We start from the raw sequence: 22,051 nt of genomic DNA, 5'->3' as shown, positions 1-22,051 counted from the left end.
ACATTGTGTGGGAATTGTGCTGTGTTGTTTACCATACCGTTCATTTCGTAAGTATATGTATAGATGCCACACCTGTGACAGGTAAATCTATGCTTTTCTTGAAAACAGCCATCTTTTGCATGTAAGAGCAACACATATGTAATACTAAATATGTTACAATTCCATTTTTAATGTTACTGATTGCATTGATAAATTGAATTTTCATAGATTTTGATTTAATTATTTTGAGTGAATTGCATTGGAATTCAGCTCCGCCATGCAATCTCTGAAGAGTCAACTAATTCAACACATGTACCCCCAATTAGACTATTTTACAGGAACTTCTTTTCGACGGCTCAAAAAAACAGAGGAAAGGGTCCTGAAAGATATTGTTGATAGAAACGTCAGCCCTATAGACAAAAATCAGAAAATACAATTGATAATTTATTATAAAAGCAAAAAAACGCCCAATCTACTCGTGAAAAACTCCCCAGACACCAAGCAGAACGCTTTGAAGGAGACCAACGTCGTCTATGCCCTTAAATGCCCACTTAGTGACTGTAAGCCCCAAAGGACTCAGTATATAGGCAAGACAACAACGTCTCTTTCTAGGCGACTAACAATGCATAAGCAACAGGGAGCCATCAAGGAACACATAATCTCTTCTCACAATCAGACCATCACCAGAGAAATCTTAACAAACAGCACAGAAATCATCGATAGGTACGGCGATAGCAGGCGGCTTGACATCAGCGAGGCACTACACATCAAAAAGTCAACACCAGCAATCAATAGCCAATTAATGCACAACTATATTCTACCTACTTCAAGACCTTGAACCAATATATATATATATATATACTATTAAATATGACCGAAAAAGTAAGATTAATAATTCTAACACGAATTTTCTCAATCTTTCGTACATTACGCTTCACTGTTGGAGGTAAATCAAAAATCACTTCTCCAAAATTCATTTTTTTTTGTTGGACGTAGAATCGTTGTTTACCAACGTACCTGTGGACGAGACAATCGGAATGATAGCCGACAGAGTGTATCGTGATCCAGCCTGTACTCCTCTTGACATGCCAGAAAGTATTCTGAGGAAACTACTCCAAGCTTGTACTAAAGAGGCACCCTTCTTGAGCCCGGATGGGCACATGTATAAGCAAGTAGATGGGGTCGCCATGGGTTCTCCCCTAGGTGTCCTGTTTGCAAACTTCTACATGAGTACCATCAAGCAAAAAGTCTTAGTCAACATGAACTTGAAACCGGCCATATACTGCAGGTATGTTGACGACATTTTTACACAGGTACCTGATGTCAGACATCTGCAGGAGCTGAAGGAGGCATTTGAGCAGAGTTCCGTGCTGCGTTTCACTTACGAGACGGAAAAGGATGGGAAGCTGCCTTTTCTAGATGTAACAGTCATGGAAAAGGGCGGAGGTTTCCACACTGCAGTCTACACTAAGGAAACAAACATAGGAATGTGCCTAAATGCCAACAGCGACTGCCCTGACAGGTACAAGAGGAGTGTTGTTAACGCATACGTCGACCGTGCTCTCAGCCACAGCTCAGAATGGAAGCAAGTCGACGAAGAACTCTGTAGGGTAAGGCAGGTCCTAGTCAATAACGGCTTCTCCAATGGTTTCATCGAAGACATCATAAGAAGGAAAGTGAAAAGCCATGCAACCTCTGAAGAGACAACTAACACAACACCTATACCCCCTATTAGACTATTTTACAGGAACTTCTTTTCCACAGCTCATAAAACGGAGGAAAGGGTCCTGAAAGATATTGTTAATAGAAACGTTATCCCTACAGACAAAAATCAGAGGATACAACTGACGATTTACTATAAAACCAGAAAAACGGCCAGCCTACTCATGAGAAACTCTCCAGACACAAAACAGAACGCTTTAAAAGAGACTAACGTCGTCTATGCCTTCAAATGCCCACTTGGGGACTCTAAGCTCCAAAAAACCCAGTATATAGGCAAGACAACAACATCTCTTTCTAGGCGTTTAACGATGCATAAGCAACAGGGCTCCATTAAGGAACATATAATCTCTTCCCATAACCAAACCATCGCCAGAGAAATCCTAGTAAACAACACACAAATCATCGATAGATACAGCGATAGCAGGCGGCTTGACGTTTGCGAGGCACTACACATCAAGAAGTCAACACCAGCAATCAACAGCCAATTATTGCACAACTATATTCTACCCACCTCAAGACTCCGCTCCAATATAGAAGCATCAAGAAATATGGACCAATAGGCTTTCTACAAACACTTCTATTCAATACCCATTGTTTCTGTTCTGTCTTGTGTTGATACTTTTAATACCCTATTAATATCCCCTCTTGTTTTGTCTTGTGTTAATGCCACATCACCCCTCCCACCTCACTCAAATGTAGATATAAAATCAGAGATACGTAAGTTCTAATCAGTTGTGTATTTGTGAAGTCTTTGAAAATGTAATAAGTTTTACGAAACGCGCCCGTGTCGCGTCAGACTAGAAATAAAAATGAATTTTGGAGAAGTGATTTTTTATTTACCTCCAACAGTGAAGCGCAATGTACGAAAGATTGAGAAAATTCGTGTTAGAATTATTAATCTTACTTTTTCGGTCATATTTAATAATATATATATATATATATATATATATATATATATATATATATATACATATATATATATATATATATATATATATATATATATATATATATATATATATATATATATATGTGTGTCGTACCTAGTAGCCAGAACGCACTTCTCAGCCTACTATGCAAGGCCCGATTTGCCTAATAAGCCAAGTTTTCCTGAATTAATATATTTTCTCTAATTTTTTTCTTATGAAATGATAAAGCTACCCATTCCATTATGTATGAGGTCAATTTTTTTTTATTGGAGTTAAAATTAACGTAGATATATGACCGAACCCAACCAACCCTACCTAACCTAACCTAACCTATCTTTATAGGTTAGGTTAGGTTAGGTAGCCGAAAAAGTTAGGTTAGGTTAGATTAGGTAGGTTAGGTAGTCGAAAAACAATTAATTCATGAAAACTTGGCTTATTAGGCAAATCGGGCCTTGCATAGTAGGCCGAGAAGTGCATTCTGGCTACTAGGTACGATATATATATATATGTATATATATATAGTAATATATATATATATATATATATATATATATATATATATATATATATATATATATATATATATATATATTTATAAGCTACCGCCTAGCGTCCACATCCACCGTCACCCAACACCTACACACGTCACACACCCTGCAGCTCCCCACACCAGGAAGGGTAGGGGGACCAGTGATTATGTGGTGAGGTCAAGAGAGGGGGTCAACAGGATGCCAATGAGTGTTCGAATACGATACGTTGAGTCCAGTCTTGTGGTGAACATTGCGAGTATCGTGTTGAGTGCACCACACACCCAGTGAGCCAGAATACATTCACCAGTATGTAGTGATATAAAAGGAAATTTTCCCAGTGTTGAGTGTCATCAAAAAACTCTACCCCCAACCCACCCCTAGAGTATAATGTCTTCCACCCCCATGGTCGGTGTAGTACCTTCTGCTCCCCCGCTTCCAACACCGATCAGGCAGACACGCCTCCCTTCCCTGCCCGGGCCTGCACAGAGTCTCCCATTCATCTCCAACTACCCCAGGCATCTTCAGCCTAGACATGGTGCATGGTGTAAGAAATTACAAGGTTCTTCCCAGCCAGGAGGGAGAGACAAATACTCCAGTGCAAGGTGACAGTCACTTTACCTAAGGGGATGGCAGATGGTCGCTACCAGCCAGCTCACCCCCAACGCAGTCAACCAAAAGAGAGGCACATGCAGGGGTTGTGGGAGCAACATCAGCATCAACCTGGTCTCCAGAGTCATACGCCAGCATGGTGACTGTGCTGGGTCAGGGAGGCCTCCCGTGGGAGGAGGCAGCACTCAGGAGCCTGATACACCAGTGCAAATTACAACAGATTACATTTGTAACAGACGACCTGCTAGAAGCAATTAAAGCAACGTCAACCAGGACACTCACCCACATTCCAAAGGCCTCTCGCACATTTGCTGCCGGGAAATACACGGACCTCTTCAGAAAAGTCAAGAAAATCAAACACCCTTGATGAACCGGATACTATTAAAGCCTGGCACAATTTGCTACTTTTTTGGCAACGTACGTATGTTTAGTGTACCAGACAGATGAGGCAAGACGCTGGACTCATCTGTCAACAAAGCAATTAGAGATTTTACAGGGCTGAAAACCTATTACGTTTCCCCAAACATCGCCTCGGCAGATCAAGTAAGACCCTCAGCAATAACAGGAAATTAGATACCCAAGTCAGTAATAAAATCGAAGAAGGCAGTATAGTCGGGACACTCAGGTTGGTCACAAATGAGGAAATTTTTTTACCCAGAGATGAAACCACAGCTCAAGCACTGAGAGAAAAACACCCCATCAGGGCCGTAGGGGGGTCCTCCCCCGCCGGTCAGGTTTCCCCCAAACCTGGAACCTCTCGTCCTCCGATAATCAGAGGTTTATAAAGCTATCGTGTCCTTTACTCCCGGGCTCCTCAGGAGGCTACACAGGGGTAAGACCTCAACATGTCAAGGAAATGGTGAACCCTGTTCTTCGCCTAGTTGCAGAGGCGTTCCTGTCAGAAATCACGTTTGTCAACAACTGCCTCGCCGGTTAATCCCTGATGAAATCAAACCATTCTTCTTTGGTGCTTCCCTATGTGCCCTGAAAAAGAAGGATGGAGGGATCAGACCCATTACCGTTGGTAATACCCATCGCCGCCTAGTTGCAAGGGCTGCTGTCAGAAGTATCCGAATGGAAGCAGCCACCATGCTACAACCCAACCAGCTGGGATTTGGAGTCCCCCAAGGCTGTGAAGCAGCGGCTCATGCTGCACGAGCCTACATTAGCTCTCTTACCGAAGACCAGGCAGTAGTAAAATTAGATTTCAAAAACGCTTTCAACTCGTCCAAAAGAGAAGTAGTCCTCACTGCTGTCCAGGAACATTGCCCAAGTATTCTTCCTTTTGTGTTAGCAGGTTACAACAAAGACTCAACACTCCTGTTTGGCGAACATGAAGTCACCTCAGCAGAGGGAATTCAACAGGTAGATCCCCTTGCATCCTTTCTCTTTTGCATAGCAGTTCGAGAAATCAAAAGCAGATTGTCCAGTGAGCTCAACATCTGGTTCCTGGAAGATGGCACTCTGGCAGGCACACAAGACTCCCTGCTGGAAGACCTGCGGCTGGTGAAGTCACTGCGGGAAATCCTGGGCCTCGTGCATAACCCCTCCAGGTGCGAAATTATTTCATCCAGTGAGGTAGTCATTAATGCAGTGAAATCAATTTTACCAGAAGCCTCCAGTGCTTCTTGTAAAGTTGAACCCACCAACATTGAACCTTGACATGAAGAAGTCATCGACATCATCAGGAGGAGCCTAGCAACAGCCTGCTACCCAGCACAAAGAGAGCAACACTTATTCAGACCCAACAAATCTCAGAATGGCGCAGACGGGGTCACCTTGCTTCCTTTGAAGGATGGTAAGCAAGTGGTTTGGCACTGCACATGCGCATCCACACTGGCCAGTACATTCCTACAACACACAACAAGCGAAGGGGGTGGCACTGCTTCTTTCAGGGAAACGCAGAAAGCCATCTGTTACGATATCAACACCATTTCTGGAGTGAAGAGTGGCGATATCAACACCATCTATGGACCTGCACTCCAACTTCAAGGTATTAAGAAAGGCGATTACAACGCCATCTGTTAGCTGAGGCGTGGCATCCTTGAAAGGTTCATGTTTCATCCCTCAGTTAGGAGGTGAGGTCGATGATGACGACCACTGGTGAGTGGAATAACGATACCAACGCCATCCAGATTGTGCATCCGATTATATTTTTAGTTCCCCGGTGAAAGGCTGCCACCCCATTTTTTTTTTTTTTTTTTTTCTTTTTAGCAGGGATAATCCTGCGCGGGCCCTAAGCCTCTGGCTGGCCCACTAAGTGATGCTCGTTTCTGGTTTACCTGGGCGGAGGATGAGTATGTATGACCCGTATGGTCGCTTCAGTAAGATTTTGCCATATGTGTTTAACAACTTCCTCTGCTCTGTCGAATCGAAGGTGAAATCTTAACGGGTTTGTAACTGTGCACTGTGTTAGATAATGTTCCAGTGGTCTGTCGGGCATTTCTCCACAGTGTTGACATTTCCTCTCACCTTCCGGAACCCGTAAGCCTATTTCCCATGCACATGGGTATCCAAGCCTGATGCGATGTAAGTGCACTTCTGTTGTTCTACTGCCCCCTTTCATCAAACTAAGTGGTTCGTACTTGGTGGAATTCTTGTACCAACCCACAGATCCTGATGTTGCAACTGCTGCGTCGTGGTCACTGTACAGCCTTCGCATTGCTCTGTTTCGAATCACTTTCTTCATCTGGGAGAGACTCGGTGGTATGGAAATGCTACATTCCTCCTCTTAGTAGCAAGTTTTGCAGCTTCGTCTGCAATGTCATTACCTAATAGTCCCACATGACTTGGCACCCAGTTGATAAGCACCCGTCGGCCTTGTCGGTGGAGTGTGTGCATGAATGATAAGACATTGGTGATCAGATGGATGTTATCACATATGTGTTCCTGTTGCAAGGTTTCAATGGCGGTTCTCGAATCTGTATGGACGATAACATGTTGGCGGTGTTCAGCAAGAGCATGTTCCAAAGCCTTTTGAATGGCTAGCATCTCAGTCTGTAAAGTCGAACACCCATTTGAGAGCCTCCAACTATATACAGAGTTTCCTGCTTTAACTGCAGCTCCGGTTTCCTGTCCCTGCTGGTCTACTGACCCATCCGTGAAGTAAGTGAAGCTGTCGGATGCCATGTTTGCTTCTATATGCATCTGTGCAATGTGACGTAGCAGATGAGGATGTGTCTGGTTCTTCTTTCCGTCAAGAGCCATAATCTGAAAGTCTGCTGGCAGAGATTCCCAAGGGGCTTGTATAACAAAGTCTGCATGTATGTCGTCGACACCCCTCTCAGTGACTGTGTTTGCCATATCGAACGTATCGATGGCGTTTATCGCACAATGGGTCCACCTGTTGCTATTGGAGGCTCTTCTGTCCAGAGTTAGTGCTCCAGTGATCAAATCTTTAAGTGAACTGATTCTAGGTCTAGTCAATATCTTGGTCAGCATGCACGCAGCAATCCCCTTTACCCTTATTTCAATCGACGTTAGCTTTGTCTCTAGTCTTAGGTTCAGGATTTTAGTCCATCTGGGAGCACCTGTTATGACTCGCAATGCATCATTTTGAAGAACCTCAACGTTTGCCCACTGACCAGGAGAAAGAGTGAGTAAGGCAGGTGCTGCATAATCAACTAGGGAACGAACGGCGTGTATGTAAAACATTCTCAACACTCTGTGTCCCGCTCCTAGACGGGGCCCTGTGATTGCTCTCATTATATTTATTCGTGACTTTGCTTTCTCCTTTAGATATTGAATTTGCTTATTGAATGTCATCTTAAAATCAATCCACACTCCGAGATATCGATATTGTGGAACCCACTGAAGGTTAATGTCTTGAATGCGTAGGTGCCTGTCTGGAGCCTTGCCACCTAGTCTCATCGCCTTAGACTTCTGTGCAGATATTTTTAGCCCTAAAACACTGCATTCAGATGTCACTTGATCTAAAGCACCTTGAGCTTTATTTAGGAGGTGAGGTCGATGATGACGACCACTGGTGAGTGGAATAACGATACCAACGATACCAACGGATACCACCCGTAATGACTAATGCTAGATCATCAGCATAGCTTAGCAATGTAACCCCTTCTGTAAAGGACATGGTAACAAGGTTTTCCATAAGGATGTTAAAAAGACTAGGACTGAGGACTCCTCCTTGTGGAGTCCCATTCTCGTGCAAGTGGTAGTCCGACACTTGTCCTTGCAACTTTACTCTGGCATACCTGTGACTTAGGTAATCTTGAATCCATGCTAGCATTTTCCCCCTCACACCTTTTTTAACTAAGGTGTGTAGTATTGCTGGCGGGCTTGCAAGTTCAAATGCTTTTTCCAGATCAAGGAAGACCACTATAGCTGGACCCGAGTTAACTGTTCCTAGTAATGTTGCTATGCAGTTGGCAGTACCTACTCCTCTAGTGAAGCCAAATATGTGTTTATGAAGGTCTCCAGTCTTCCACAGTAGCCTATTTAAGACCATCCGTTCTGCAGTTTTACTAACGCATGATGTTAAGGAAATGGGTCTGTAATTGCCAGGTTCATTCGGCTTAGGAATCGGTATGATGTCTGCTTTCTTCCAAGAGGGCGGTAGTTTGCCTTGCTGCCAAGACGCATTGATGACGTCCAACATCCCTCGGTCTCCAGCAGGACCTGCATGTGCGATCATTGAGTATGTAATGTTATCAGCACCTGGAGTAGTGTCCTTACCACCCATTTTGGCTCTGCTTAGTTCCTGTTCGGTGAAGGGACAGTCACATTCGTCATTTATAGCTATGCCCTCATGAATGACTGTCATCCTCTCTTGTTTTTAAGTGTTCTTGCTGCCTTCGGACCATTGCAGGAAGCTGATATGAAGCTGTTCTTTCTGCAAATTGGAGAGCAAGTCTCTCAGCCTCCTGCAATGGTTGAATACATGCCTGTGGCCGGGCTGGTCGACCTGATATAGTTTTAATCTGACCCCATATCTTGCCAAGACTACTATGTTCATTTAGAGTTTGACACCACTCAAACCATCTTGCCTCCTTTACTTCTCGAGAAACTCGCCTTGCTTCAGATATCACCGCTCGTAGCAGAGTTCTTCCTTCTGGTGTGGGGTTTCTCTTTAGATGTTTTCTGAAGATATTGACTCTGTGGTTCTGTTCTTTAACGTCATTACTATAGAACCAATAGTTCTTTCGTTTCGTGTTACCTGTGATAATGATTGGAATAGCTTTGTTCGCAGCAGCTGCAACGGCTTCCTGCAGATTGGTCTCGTGTATGTTCAAATCCTCAGGTGGCGTGTACGTTGCATACCATTTTTCAAGTTCTTCCTGGTATACATTCCAATTGGCCTTTCCTAAATTCCACCGAGGCCGCGCAGGAGGTGTAGGAGGTCGTGCCAGGTTGAGTGTCGTGACAGTAGCATAGTGGTCACTAGTGATCACCGGGTCTACTTCCCACTTCGCCTGTTGCTGGAGTGCTGTGGAGATGAATGTAAGATCAAGGGAACCTCCTAGAATGTGAGTGGGTTCCCCAGTGTTGAGAAGTGTAATTTCAGGTACTTCTCGCAGAGCTGCAGCTAAATGGCGCCCATCTGCATTGGCTGGCCCAGTTGCACCTAACTCTGGATGATGAGCATTAAAATCTCCAGCAAGAATTAAATTTTCCTGCGTGGCCAAGGCAAGCACTGCCTCTGCTTCTAGTTTACGTCTAGGGGGCTTGTAGACGTTGTATATGAGGAGCTCAAAATTAGCCATATTCACTGTAACTGCTAATACCTCTACTCCATCCCCACATGAAACCGAGTCTATTTCCTTGCTGGGTATGGTGTTTCTGACTAGGGTCATTAATCCTCTTAGTCTCCCCTGCTCATACGGAAGAACATAGTGCTGATATCCAGCTAATCTGAAGGATTTCGTGGCTGGGAAAAGAGTTTCTTCCAAAACGATTATATCTGCTTTCGTGCTGATTGCAGCCTCCTGAAGTGTGTGTTTTTTATTTCCAAGACCTTGTATGTTCCACTGCAGAATTCGTAATGGCCAGACGACGGGTTCGGTTGGTGTTGCTTGTTCTACTAGAACTCCTCCTCGGAATCGACCTCTATATTCTCCGCCTCGCAAGTCGTGTCGCTGCAAATCGGACTGCATTGATAGTTCGTGGTCATCCCCGACGTTGTTGGAATCTGTGCATAACTGTGGTCCATCGCTATGTTGTTGGAAGCGCTGCAGGTCGGACTGCATTGATTGTCCGTGGTCAACCCCGGCATTGTTGGAATCTGTGCAGAACTGTGGTCCATCACTTTGTTGTTGGTATTGCTGCAAGTCGGACTGCATTGATTGCTCGCGGCCGTTTCTTGTGTTGGCGGAACCTGCGCATCTCTGCTGTTCAATACGTCTTTGTTGGCGTTGCTGCAGATCAGACTGCATTGGCTGTTGTCGTCTGTCTCCTGTGTTGGAAGATTCTGTTGATCGTGGGTGGTCACTGCGTCTTGCAGTTGCGTTTGTGAATGTTGATGTCCCGGAGTCTTGACTAGCCGACTGTTGTCGGTAGTCAGTATGTCCAAGTTGCGTTGTTTGTCCTCTTGTGCTCCATCCTGTCGGAGACTGTCTATTTCTCGTGTAACTGTGGTCTGCTGCACGATCTTGTCCATTATCACACAAGTGATGTCTTGAGTCTGTTGTTGTGAGGCGTTCTGCGTCATCTGTAGGCAATTGATAATGGTCTCTGCCATGATCTTCACGATGGTTTGCAGCTGGACCTCGGTAAAACTGTATAGCTGGTGAGTTGATTCCGAAAGTAAGTGTTTTCTGCTCATTTGCACTTGCTGGACTTCTGCAACACTTTCGTGTAATGTCTGATTCGGAATTGACAGATTCGGGAAATTTTGCTCTGTGAGAGCGGGTGGCTGTTGTGGCTGTGCACGAGTGTTCCAGACGGTGGTGTTGGTGGATGTACCGCTGGTCAGTGTGTTGACCCTGGCCTGAGCTGTCTGCACTTTTTGTTTCCGTGCAGAGCAGGTTGTGCTCCAGGCACGATGTTTGCCTCCACAATTTGGACATTTGGCTGTTGTGGTCTGGTTTGCCTTGTGCTTGGCAATACAGTCTTTGGTGGGATGTCTCAGGCTGCACACTCCGCACCTCTCCTGTCCTGTGCAGCGTGACTGATGGTGGCCGTATTTCTGACACCTGAAGCAGCGTAGGGGTTCCGGGACGTATGGCCTCTGTCGGTATGTCCCCCAATTTCCAAGACCGAAAGTTTCCGGCACATGTCCCATGGCGGTCACCAGAACCTGACGCGTCGCTGCCTTGTCTACTTTTGTGTGGCAACGTTCCGCACTCAGGACTTGCTTGTGTTCTAGCACTGGATCCAGGGGAAAGTCGATTGGGTATCCCAAAAGCACGACTCGTGTGCGTCGTTCTGAAGGGTCCAGCTTTACCAAGCACACAGGTTTCCCCTGCAGGACTCTTACCTTCTCTAAGTAATGTGCAGTCTGTTGGTCTTGAGGTGTCAGTATTATTTCTCCCTTCAGGTTGACTGTAATGGAAAGTTTGAGCTCTGGTTGTTCTTTTTCCATCGCCGTTACTACTCCATATGCTGTAGGAAAGTGGTCGGTCTGCATGATCTTGAATTTCGGAAGAAGTGCAGAGGCTGGCGATGTCTGGTGTGAGGTGGTGTCCTCCCCTGTCCCATACTGCTGTCCTGCGGCTGGGCTGTGGAGAGAGGAACAATGGCCGACATTGGCTGGCGTGAAACCGGTGGTGTCCTCTCCTGACTCATACTGCCGTCCCGCGGCAGCGTTGCGGACAGAGAAGCATTGACTGACACTGGCTGGTGTGTGACTGACGCTGTCCTCTCTAGGTCCATTACGTCCGCTGACTTGCTGGTAGAAGCAAGTGGTAAAGCCTCGATAGCAGTTTTCTTTGGGGCCTGCTGCACATCGGTCCCCCGTCCTTCCTCGTCCGAAAGCTGCTTCCATTCCCTCTTGCGCTGAGCCTTCCCCATGGCTCTCTACACGTAGTGAGAACCGACTCAAACCACCGGAGCAGCAGGCGACACGTCCTCACTGCACGGTAGCTCAGGAGCAACTCCTGCCACCCCATGTTCTCCTTGTATACTTTTTGTCTGGATAATGACTATGATATTCACAAAGGTGACGTTGAGAGACTATTGCGCTGTGGAAGGCAGTTCATCTCCGACAGTCTATAATTTTCCATTGTGTAGAAATTAGTTTATTACTTTTAACACAATTAGTATTATCATATTTTTGTTTATTTAACGAGAATTACAGTACATTATTAGTTTATAAAAAATACAACTTTTCTCTCTCTGCGTCATTGCCCTTTCACTTTTCCTCGAGCACTTTCACCACCTTTCGATTACTTTCACATTCCATCTAAGACTTTTACTTTCCCTCTAACAATATCACATTCGTTATGACACTCTCACTTATCCTCAAACACTTTCGCCTCACCTCGAAAACTTTCCCTTCCATAATCCTCTCTATCCTAGCAAGTCACGTGACTCACCTTCACTCTCTCTCTCACCTTTCTTTACCAACATTAAAATACCCTCTGTTACGTCGTCCTTTACTTTTCAAACTTTTTCCTACTCTACCAATTCCATTTGCTCAGTCTCTTCCCTTGCCTTGGGCTCTTCCTTGCTCTGGCGCGCAGCTTGAATGGTCTTCTAATCCAATGAGTTTGGGCTTGAGGTTTAGGAAGCCCCTCTTCTGACCCACGCTCAGAGACTGCAGGCTCAAATACTCTAATATGACATGCAGGGAATAACTGTATTTTGCAGTATGTCTTCTGAAATTCATCCAGTCAGGGTTACAGTGTGGTGGCAGGTAGAACCTGGTGGCTATCCTCAACCAATCAGGGCTCCGTGTGGTGGCAGGTAGAACCTGGTGGCTATCCTCGACCAATCAGGGCTCCCGTGTAGTGGCAGGTAGAACCTGGTGGCTATCCTCAACCAATCAGGGCTCCGTGTGGTGGCAGGTAGAACCTGGTGGCTATCCTCAACCAATCAGGGCTCCGTGTGGTGGCAGGTAGAACCTGGTGGCTATCCTCAACCAATCAGGGCTCCGTGTGGTGGCAGGTAGAACCTGGTGGCTATCCTCAACCAATCAGGGCTCCCGTGTGGTGGCAGGTAGAACCTGGTGGCTATCCTCAACCAATCAGGGCTCCGTGTGGTGGCAGGTAGAACCTGGTGGCTATCCTAAACCAATCAGGGCTCCGTGTGGTTGCAGGTAGAACCTGGTGGCTATCCTCAACCAATCAGGGCTCCGTGTGGTGGCAGGTAGAACCTGGTGGCTATCCTCAACCAATCAGGGCTCCCGTGTGCTGGCAGAGAGCACCTGGTGGCTATCCCCAACCAATCAGGGCTCCCGTGTGGTGGTAGACAGCACCTGGTGGCTATCCTCAACCAATCAGGGCTCCAGTGTGGTGATAGACAGCACCTGGTGGCTATCCTCAACCAATCAGGGCTCCAGTGTGGTGATAGACAGCACCTGGTGGCTATCCTCAACCAATCAGGGCTCCCGTGTTGTGATAGACAGCACCTGGTGGCTATCCTCAACCAATCAGGGCTCCAGTGTGGTGATAGACAGCACCTGGTGGCTATCCTCAACCAATCAGGGCTTCCGTGTTGTGATAGACAGCACCTGGTGGCTATCCTCAACCAATCAGGGCTCCAGTGTGGTGATAGACAGCACCTGGTGGCTATCCTCAACCAATCAGGGTTCCAGTGTGGTGATAGAGAGCACCTGGTGGCTATCCTCAACCAATCAGGGCTCCAGTGTGGTGATAGACAGCACCTGGTGGCTATCCTCAACCAATCAGGGCTCCCGTGTTGTGATAGACAGCACCTGGTGGCTATCCTCAACCAATCATGGCTCCAGTGAGGTGATAGACAGCACCTGGTGGCTATCCTCAACCAATCAGGGCTCCAGTGTAGTGATAGACAGCACCTGGTGGCTATCCTCAACCAATCAGGGCTCCGTGTGGTGGCAGGTAGAACCTGGTGGCTATCCTCAACCAATCAGGTCTCCGTGTGGTGGCAGGTAGAACCTGGTGGCTATCCTCAACCAATCAGGGCTCCCGTGTGCTGGCAGAGAGCACCTGGTGGCTATCCCCAACCAATCAGGGCTCCCGTGTGGTGGTAGACAGCACCTGGTGGCTATCCTCAACCAATCAGGGCTCCAGTGTGGTGATAGACAGCACCTGGTGGCTATCCTCAACCAATCAGGGCTCCCGTGTTGTGATAGACAGCACCTGGTGGCTATCCTCAACCAATCAGGGCTCCAGTGTAGTGATAGACAGCACCTGGTGGCTATCCTCAACCAATCAGGGTTCCAGTGTGGTGATAGACAGCACCTGGTGGCTATCCTCAACCAATCAGGGCTCCAGTGTGGTGATAGACAGCACCTGGTGGCTATCCTCAACCAATCAGGGCTCCCGTGTTGTGATAGACAGCACCTGGTGGCTATCCTCAACCAATCAGGGCTCCAGTGTGGTGATAGACAGCACCTGGTGGCTATCCTCAACCAGTCAGGTCTCCCGTGTGGTGGCAGGTAGCACCTGGTGGCTATCCACAACCAGTCAGGACTATCGTGTGGTGACAGGTTAAGCACCCCTTTGTTATCAAGCAATTGTTCCTTTAAATAATTTTTGTCTAACTATCCGTTGATACCGAGACGAGATAATGAACCTGGCCCTAAAGGCCAGGTTCACTGCCTCGAGTAACCTTTTCCCTTACAAAGAACGTTACATTTCAATCGTATGCGTTACATAAGGCCACAAATTACTAGAATATGGAAGCCTCTCGCGAGAAAAACGTTCTTTGCCGTTTTCTGTTTTGGATCCTCAGGTAGGTTGGCAGAGGACACTTTAAATAGACCGTTTTCTTGACGTTGGGAAGCCCTAGGAGGACGGGCTTCGAGCCAGTGGAAATAGAAGACTCTGGCAATTAACAAACTGTAAACTATCCTGGTACAGGACATGTATTATGGAAGTGAGTGGCTGCGGGTTTTAGCGAGAGTTACAAAATCTAATCAGAGTGATGGCCCTAGCCTCTCGAGGTCTCTTATCGGGAGCAAAGTGCCACAATCTACGGAAAGCCGAAAGTTACAACAGTCAGCCATTCAGGCGATACATTCTCCGCTCTGATAAGGGATCAGACCGCCGTGTTCTGCACGTAACAGCCTCGATCTATGAGGCTTATGCTGGAGCTGGAGAGCTGGTGGGTTGTGAAGGTTGAGTGCCAGTGGGTTGTGAAGGTTGAGTGCCAGTGGGTAGTGAAGGTTGAGTGCCAGTGGGTAGTGAAGGTTGAGTGCCAGTGGGTAGTGAAGGTTGAGCGCCAGTGGGTTGTGAAGGTTGAGTGCCAGTGGGTTGTGAAGGTTGTGTGCCAGTGGGTTGTGAAGGTTGAGAGCCAGTGGGTTGTGAAGGTTGAGAGCCAGTGGGTTGTGAAGGTTGAGTGCCAGTGGGTTGTGAAGGTTGAGTGCCAGTGGGTTGTGAAGGTTGAGTGCCAGTGGGTTGTGAAGGTTGAGAGTCAGTGGGTTGTGAAGGTTGAGAGCCAGTGGGTTGTGAAGGTTGAGTGCCAGTGGGTTGTGAAGGTTGAGAGCCAGTGGGTTGTGAAGGTTGAGTGCCAGTGGGTAGTGAAGGTTGAGTGCCAGTGGGTAGTGAAGGTTGAGCGCCAGTGGGTTGTGAAGGTTGAGTGCCAGTGGGTTGTGAAGGTTGTGTGCCAGTGGGTTGTGAAGGTTGAGAGCCAGTGGGTTGTGAAGGTTGAGAGCCAGTGGGTTGTGAAGGTTGAGTGCCAGTGGGTTGTGAAGGTTGAGTGCCAGTGGGTTGTGAAGGTTGAGTGCCAGTGGGTTGTGAAGGTTGAGAGTCAGTGGGTTGTGAAGGTTGAGAGCCAGTGGGTTGTGAAGGTTGAGTGCCAGTGGGTTGTGAAGGTTGAGAGCCAGTGGGTTGTGAAGGTTGAGTGCCAGTGGGTTGTGAAGGTTGAGTGCCAGTGGGTTGTGAAGGTTGAGAGTCAGTGGGTTGTGAAGGTTGAGAGTCAGTGGGTTGTGAAGGTTGAGAGCCAGTGGGTTGTGAAGGTTGAGTGCCAGTGGGTTGTGAAGGTTGAGTGCCAGTGGGTTGTGAAGGTTGAGAGTCAGTGGGTTGTGAAGGTTGAGAGCCAGTGGGTTGTGAAGGTTGAGTGCCAGTGGGTTGTGAAGGTTGAGAGTCAGTGGGTTGTGAAGGTTGAGAGGCAGTGGGTTGTGAAGGTTGTGTGCCAGTGGGTTGTGAAGGTTGAGAGCCAGTGGGTTGTGAAGGTTGAGAACCAGTGGGTTGTGAAGGTTGTGTGCCAGTGGGTTGTGAAGGTTGAGAGCCAGTGGGTTGTGAAGGTTGAGAGCCAGTGGGTTGTGAAGGTTGAGAGCCAGTGGGTTGTGAAGGTTGAGAGCCAGTGGGTTGTGAAGGTTGAGAGCCAGTGGGTTGTGAAGGTTGAGAGCCAGTGGGTTGTGAAGGTTGAGAGCCAGTGGGTTGTGAAGGTTGAGAGCCAGTGGGTTGTGAAGGTTGTGTGCCAGTGGGTTGTGAAGGTTGTGTGCCAGTGGGTTGTGAAGGTTGAGTGCCAGTGGGTTGTGAAGGTTGTGTGCCAGTGGGTTGTGAAGGTTGTGTGCCAGTGGGGTGTGAAGGTTGAGAGCCAGTGGGTTGTGAAGGTTGAGTGCCAGTGGGTTGTGAAGGTTGAGAGCCAGTGGGTTGTGAAGGTTGAGAGCCAGTGGGTTGTGAAGGTTGTGTGCCAGTGGGTTGTGAAGGTTGTGTGCCAGTGGGTTGTGAAGGTTGAGTGCCAGTGGGTTGTGAAGGTTGAGAGCCAGTGGGTTGTGAAGGTTGAGAGTCAGTGGGTTGTGAAGGTTGAGAGCCAGTGGGTTGTGAAGGTTGAGTGCCAGTGGGTTGTGAAGGTTGAGAGTCAGTGGGTTGTGAAGGTTGAGAGCCAGTGGGTTGTGAAGGTTGAGAGCCAGTGGGTTGTGAAGGTTGAGAGCCAGTGGGTTGTGAAGGTTGAGAGCCAGTGGGTTGTGAAGGTTGAGAGCCAGTGGGTTGTGAAGGTTGTGTGCCAGTGGGTTGTGAAGGTTGTGTGCCAGTGGGTTGTGAAGGTTGTGTGCCAGTGGGGTGTGAAGGTTGAGAGCCAGTGGGTTGTGAAGGTTGAGAGCCAGTGGGTTGTGAAGGTTGTGTGCCAGTGGGTTGTGAAGGTTGTGTGCCAGTGGGTTGTGAAGGTTGTGTGCCAGTGGGTTGTGAAGGTTGAGAGCCAGTGGGTTGTGAAGGTTGAGAGCCAGTGGGTTGTGAAGGTTGTGTGCCAGTGGGTTGTGAAGGTTGTGTGCCAGTGGGTTGTGAAGGTTGAGAGCCAGTGGGTTGTGAAGGTTGAGAGCCAGTGGGTTGTGAAGGTTGAGAGCCAGTGGGTTGTGAAGGTTGAGAGCCAGTGGGTTGTGAAGGTTGTGTGCCAGTGGGTTGTGAAGGTTGAGTGCCAGTGGGTTGTGAAGGTTGTGTGCCAGTGGGTTGTGAAGGTTGTGTGCCAGTGGGTTGTGAAGGTTGTGTGCCAGTGGGGTGTGAAGGTTGTGTGCCAGTGGGGTGTGAAGGTTGATAGCCAGTGGGTTGTGAAGGTTGTGTGCCGGTGGGTTGTGAAAGTTGAGAGCCAGTGGGTTGTGAAGGTTAAGAGCCAGTGGGTTGTGAAGGTTGAGTGGCAGTAGGTTGTAAAGGTTGAGAGCCAGTGGGTTGTGAAGGTTGAGAGCCAGTGGGTTGTGAAGGTTGAGAGCCAGTGGGTTGTGAAGGTTGAGAGCCAGTGGGTTGTGAAGGTTGTGTGCCAGTGGGGTGTGAAGGTTGTGTGCCAGTGGGTTGTGAAGGTTGTGTGCCGGTGGGTTGTGAAAGTTGAGAGCCAGTGGGTTGTGAAGGTTGAGTGGCAGTGGGTTGTGAAGGTTGTGTGCCAGTGGGTTGTGAAGGTTGAGAGCTAGTGGGTTGTGAAGGTTGAGAGCCAGTGGGTTGTGAAGGTTGTGTGCCAGTGGGGTGTGAAGGTTGATAGCCAGTGGGTTGTGAAGGTTGTGTGCCAGTGGGTTGTGAAAGTTGAGAGCCAGTGGGTTGTGAAGGTTGAGTGGCAGTAGGTTGTAAAGGTTGAGAGCCAGTGGGTTGTGAAGGTTGAGTGGCAGTGGGTTGTAAAAATTGAGAGCCAGTGGGTTGTAAAGGTTGAGAGCCAGTGGGTTGTGAAGGTTGAGTGGCAGTGGGTTGTAAAAATTGAGAGCCAGTGGGTTGTGAAGGTTGAGTGCCAGTGAGTTGTGAAGGTTGAGTGCCAGTGGGTTGTGAAGGTTGAGAGCCAGTGGGTTGTGAAGATTGTGTACCAGTGGGTTGTCAACACCATCATAAGAACTCATCATTTTCAAGATCATCAAAAGTACATATTATTGTCGATGCCATCATAGGTACTCATAATTGCTGAGACAATCAGGGAGACGCCTGTATTCAGAGGCCTTTAGAGGTACTCATTATTTTCGAGGTCAAGGTTAGTAGTGATTGTCGAGGCCATAAAGTGTACTCATGATTGTCGGTGCCATCAGATCTGTTTCTAATTGTGGATGATATCAGGTGTACTCATGATTGTTGAGGCTATCACATGTGGTCCTGAATGTCACAGTCAGCAGGAATAGTAGTGATTGTCAAGGTCTACGCATGATTGTCGAGACTTTCACGGGTACTACTTACTCTCGTGGCACTCAGAGGCCCTCTTGACTGTCAAGGCCATCAGAGGTTCTCATGTTTGTCAACCCTATTACAGGTACTAATAATTATCAAAGTTGTACGGGGTACTCATAATTGTCGACGCAATGTCATTTACTCATAATTCCGAGGCCCGTCGTCTTCACCTGTAGATCTTTACCTCACTCAATGTGTAGAGCTTCTCTCTGTCCCTCTCTATGTGTAGAGCTTCTCCCTGTCCCTCTCTATGTGTAGAGCTTCTCCCTGTCCCTCTCTATGTGTAGAGCTTCTCCCTGTCCCTCTCTATGTGTAGAGCTTCTCCCTGTCCCTCTCTATGTGTAGAGCTTCTCCCTGTCCCTCTCTATGTGTAGAGCTTCTCCCTGTCCCTCTCTATGTGTAGAGCTTCTCCCTGTCCCTCTCTATGTGTAGAGCTTCTCCCTGTCCCTCTCTATGTGTAGAGCTTCTCCCTGTCCCTCTCTGTGTAGAGCTTCTCCCTGTCCCTCTCTATGTGTAGAGCTTCTCCCTGTCCCTCTCTATGTGTAGAGCTTCTCCCTGTCCCTCTCTATGTGTAGAGCTTCTCCCTGTCCCTCTCTATGTGTAGAGCTTCTCCCTGTCCCTCTCTATGTGTAGAGCTTCTCCCTGTCCCTCTCTATGTGTAGAGCTTCTCTCCGCTCTCTCCTCGTGTAGGCGTCGTCCTTCAGAGTTACCTCCACCGGCGCTCCGCTCTCCCTGCAGTAAGACCTTACTGAATGTCTAAGATTATGCAAAATTTGATATAAATCTGATCAATAAAGATATTATAATGACCCGTAGTGGTGGGATTGGTCTTCACTGGGCGAGGGTGAGGCCAAGGGAGAGGACCAGGTCTGTGGAGACCTGGTCCTTGTCCTCGAGGACCTGGTCTGTGGAGACCTGGTCCTTGTTCTCGAGGATCAGGTCTGTGGAGACCTGGTCCTTGTCCTCGAGGACCTGGTCTGTGGAGACCTGGTCTTTGTCCTCGAGGACCTGGTCTGTGGAGACCTGGTCCTTGTCCCCGAGGACCAGGTCTGTGGAGACCTGGTCCTTGTCCCCGAGGACCAGGTCTGTGGAGACCTGGTCTTTGTCCTCGAGGACCTGGTCTGTGGAGACCTGGTCCTTGTCCCCGAGGACCAGGTCTGTGGAGACCTGGTCCTTGTCCTCGAGGATCAGGTCTGTGGAGACCTGGTCCTTGTCCCCGTGGACCAGGTCTGTGGAGACCTGGTCCTTGTCCTCGAGGATCAGGTCTGTGGAGACCTGGTCCTTGTCCTCGAGGACCTGGTCTGTGGAGACCTGGTCTTTGTCCTCGAGGACCTGGTCTGTGGAGACCTGGTCTTTGTCCTCGAGGACCTGGTCTGTGGAGACCTGGTCCTTGTCCTCGAGGACCAGGTCTGTGGAGACCTGGTCCTTGTCCCCGAGGACCAGGTCTAGGGAGAGACCTGGTCCTTGTCCCCGAGGACCAGGTCTGGGGAGAGACCTGGTCCTTGTCCCCGAGGACCAAGCCTGGTGAGACCTGGTCCTTGTCCCCGAGGACCAGGCCTGGTGAGACCTGGTCCTTGTCCCCGAGGACCAGGCCTGGTGAGACCTGGTCCTTGTCCCCGAGGACCAGGTCTGTGGAGACCTAGTCCTTGTCCCCGAGGACCTGGTCTGTGGAGACCTGGTCCTTGTCCCCGAGGACCAGGTCTGGGGAGAGACCTGGTCCTTGTCCCCGAGGACCAGGTCTGGGGAGAGACCTGGTCCTTGTCCCCGAGGACCAAGCCTGGTGAGACCTGGTCCTTGTCCCCGAGGACCAGGTCTGGGGAGACCTGGAAAGATCATGCGCTCATTTCCAAGTGTTGATTGTAAAATATCATTCCTGTTCGCGTAGTGTTTCCGAATCTTTCCTTTGGTCAGGATGTTGTTCATAAATATATTAGACTCCCCTGGTGTTGGGGACAGGCAGCCCGGGAGGATGATCGAGGTCCAGCTAGAACAACTACTGATCTAACGTATGTTGACCAGACCACACACTAGAAATTGAAGGGACGACGACGTTTCGGTCCGTCCTGGACCATTCTCAAGTCGATTGTGATGAGACAGTTCATCACATGAGGAGTTGTGATGAGCTGCAGTTCTCATTACTACTATCCCCTACACCTGACTTTCCTCCTCAGCTCTCTCTCGCCTATTTATTGCCTGCCCCTACCTCCTCATCACAATCGACTTGAGAATGGTCCAGGATGGACCGAAACGTCGTCGTCCCTTCAATTTCTAGTGTGTGGTCTGGTCAACATACTTCAGCCACGTTATTGTGACTCATCGCCTGCATACTGATCTAACCCAAGATGCTACCCACAACAGTTGCCTACATCCCAGATACCTATTTACTGTAATTTGAGCACATCACCTGCACAGACACCAGGCGAGAGGAATCATTGCCCAAACGTCTCCGGCCTTTGACGTCAACTAAGCTATGAGATATGGTAGATGCTCAACACTTGTACTCACCTAGTTGAACTTGCGGGGGTTGAGCCTCAGCTCTTTGGTCCCTCCTCGCAACTGTCACTCTGCTGGTGTATAGGTTCCTGAGCCTTTTGGGCTCTATCATGTCTACACATGAAACTGTGTATGGAGTTTGCCTCCACCACATCACTGCCTAATGCATTCACTCTGTTAAATGCTATGACACAGAAAATGTTCTTTCTAACGTTCCTGTGGCTCATTTTGGTACTCAGTTTCCACTTGTGTCCCCTTGTTCGTGTTCCATTTTTGTTAAATAATCCGCCCTTATCTACCCTGTCAATTCCACTAAAAATATTATGTGTAGTGATCATGTCTTCCCGAGCACTTCTGTCTACCTTCAACGTGATTTGCAATGCTCCCAGCATTTCTTCGTAACTCATGCCTCTTAGTTCTGGGACTAGTCTAGTGTCATACCTTTGAACCTTCTTGAGCATCGTCTTATGCATGACGAGGTATGGACTCCATTTTGGAGCCGCATATTCAAGGATTGGTCTTACATATGTGGTATATAAGGTTCTAAATGATTCCTTACACAGGTTCTTGAAGGCAATTCTGATTTTAGCCATCATCGCATACGCCGCTGACGATATTCTTTTGATGTCGGCTTCATGAGACAGGTTCGGTGTAAAATCAACTCCTAAACTTTTCTCTCTGTCCGTTGTGTGGAGGACTTTGTTTCCCATTCGGTATCATGTGTCTGGCCTCCTGTTCCTTCCGCCTAGTTTCATTGCCTTACATAAACTTGGTTTGAACTTTAGTAGCCAGTTGTTTGACCATTCTTTCAGATTTTCTAGGTCATCTTGTAGCTTCATATTATCTTCTTCTGTCTTAATCCTCCTCAAGTTTTTCAATTAATAATACACATTTAGAGGAACGAGTCTATTGCCTTTAGGAGATCATTTACATATACCAGAAACAGTACAGGTCAAAGACTGATCCCTATGGCACTCCACCGGTGACGTCACGCCACTCTGAGACCTCACCTCTCACAGTGACTCGCTGTCTTCTGTTGCTTAGGTACTTCTTTATCCAAAGGAATACCTTCCCTTATGCTCCTGCCTTCATCTCCAACTTGTGCACAAGTCTTCAC

General features: G+C 48.0%; 1 protein-coding gene across 1 annotated transcript; it reads right to left on the bottom strand.

The window, feature by feature from the left end:
- Window positions 1-19,272: 19,272 nt before the first annotated feature.
- Window positions 19,273-21,527, bottom strand: LOC138350801 (uro-adherence factor A-like). The gene is made up of 2 exons (XM_069302236.1): window positions 21,376-21,527; window positions 19,273-19,924 (listed from the first exon to the last, which is right to left on the bottom strand). Exons 1-2 carry the CDS (start codon window positions 21,525-21,527, stop codon window positions 19,273-19,275), a joined length of 804 nt encoding a protein of 267 aa, XP_069158337.1.
- Window positions 21,528-22,051: the final 524 nt, after the last annotated feature.

This window comes from Procambarus clarkii, chromosome 47, assembly GCF_040958095.1.
Source record: "Procambarus clarkii isolate CNS0578487 chromosome 47, FALCON_Pclarkii_2.0, whole genome shotgun sequence".
In the NCBI taxonomy this organism is placed as follows: Eukaryota; Metazoa; Arthropoda; class Malacostraca; order Decapoda; family Cambaridae; genus Procambarus; species Procambarus clarkii.
This window is presented reverse-complemented; position numbering and strand designations above follow the sequence as displayed.

What these genes read in the sequence shown, in the direction of transcription:
- LOC138350801 (XM_069302236.1), bottom strand. Translation starts at nt 21,527, where the DNA reads ATGGCTAAAATCAGAATTGCCTTCAAGAACCTGTGTAAGGAATCATTT. An exon ending in ATGCTCAAGAAGGTTCAAAG is followed by an intron (nt 19,925 to 21,375) that starts GTATGACACTAG and finishes GTCTCTCCCCAG; the next exon opens with ACCTGGTCCTCGGGGACAAG.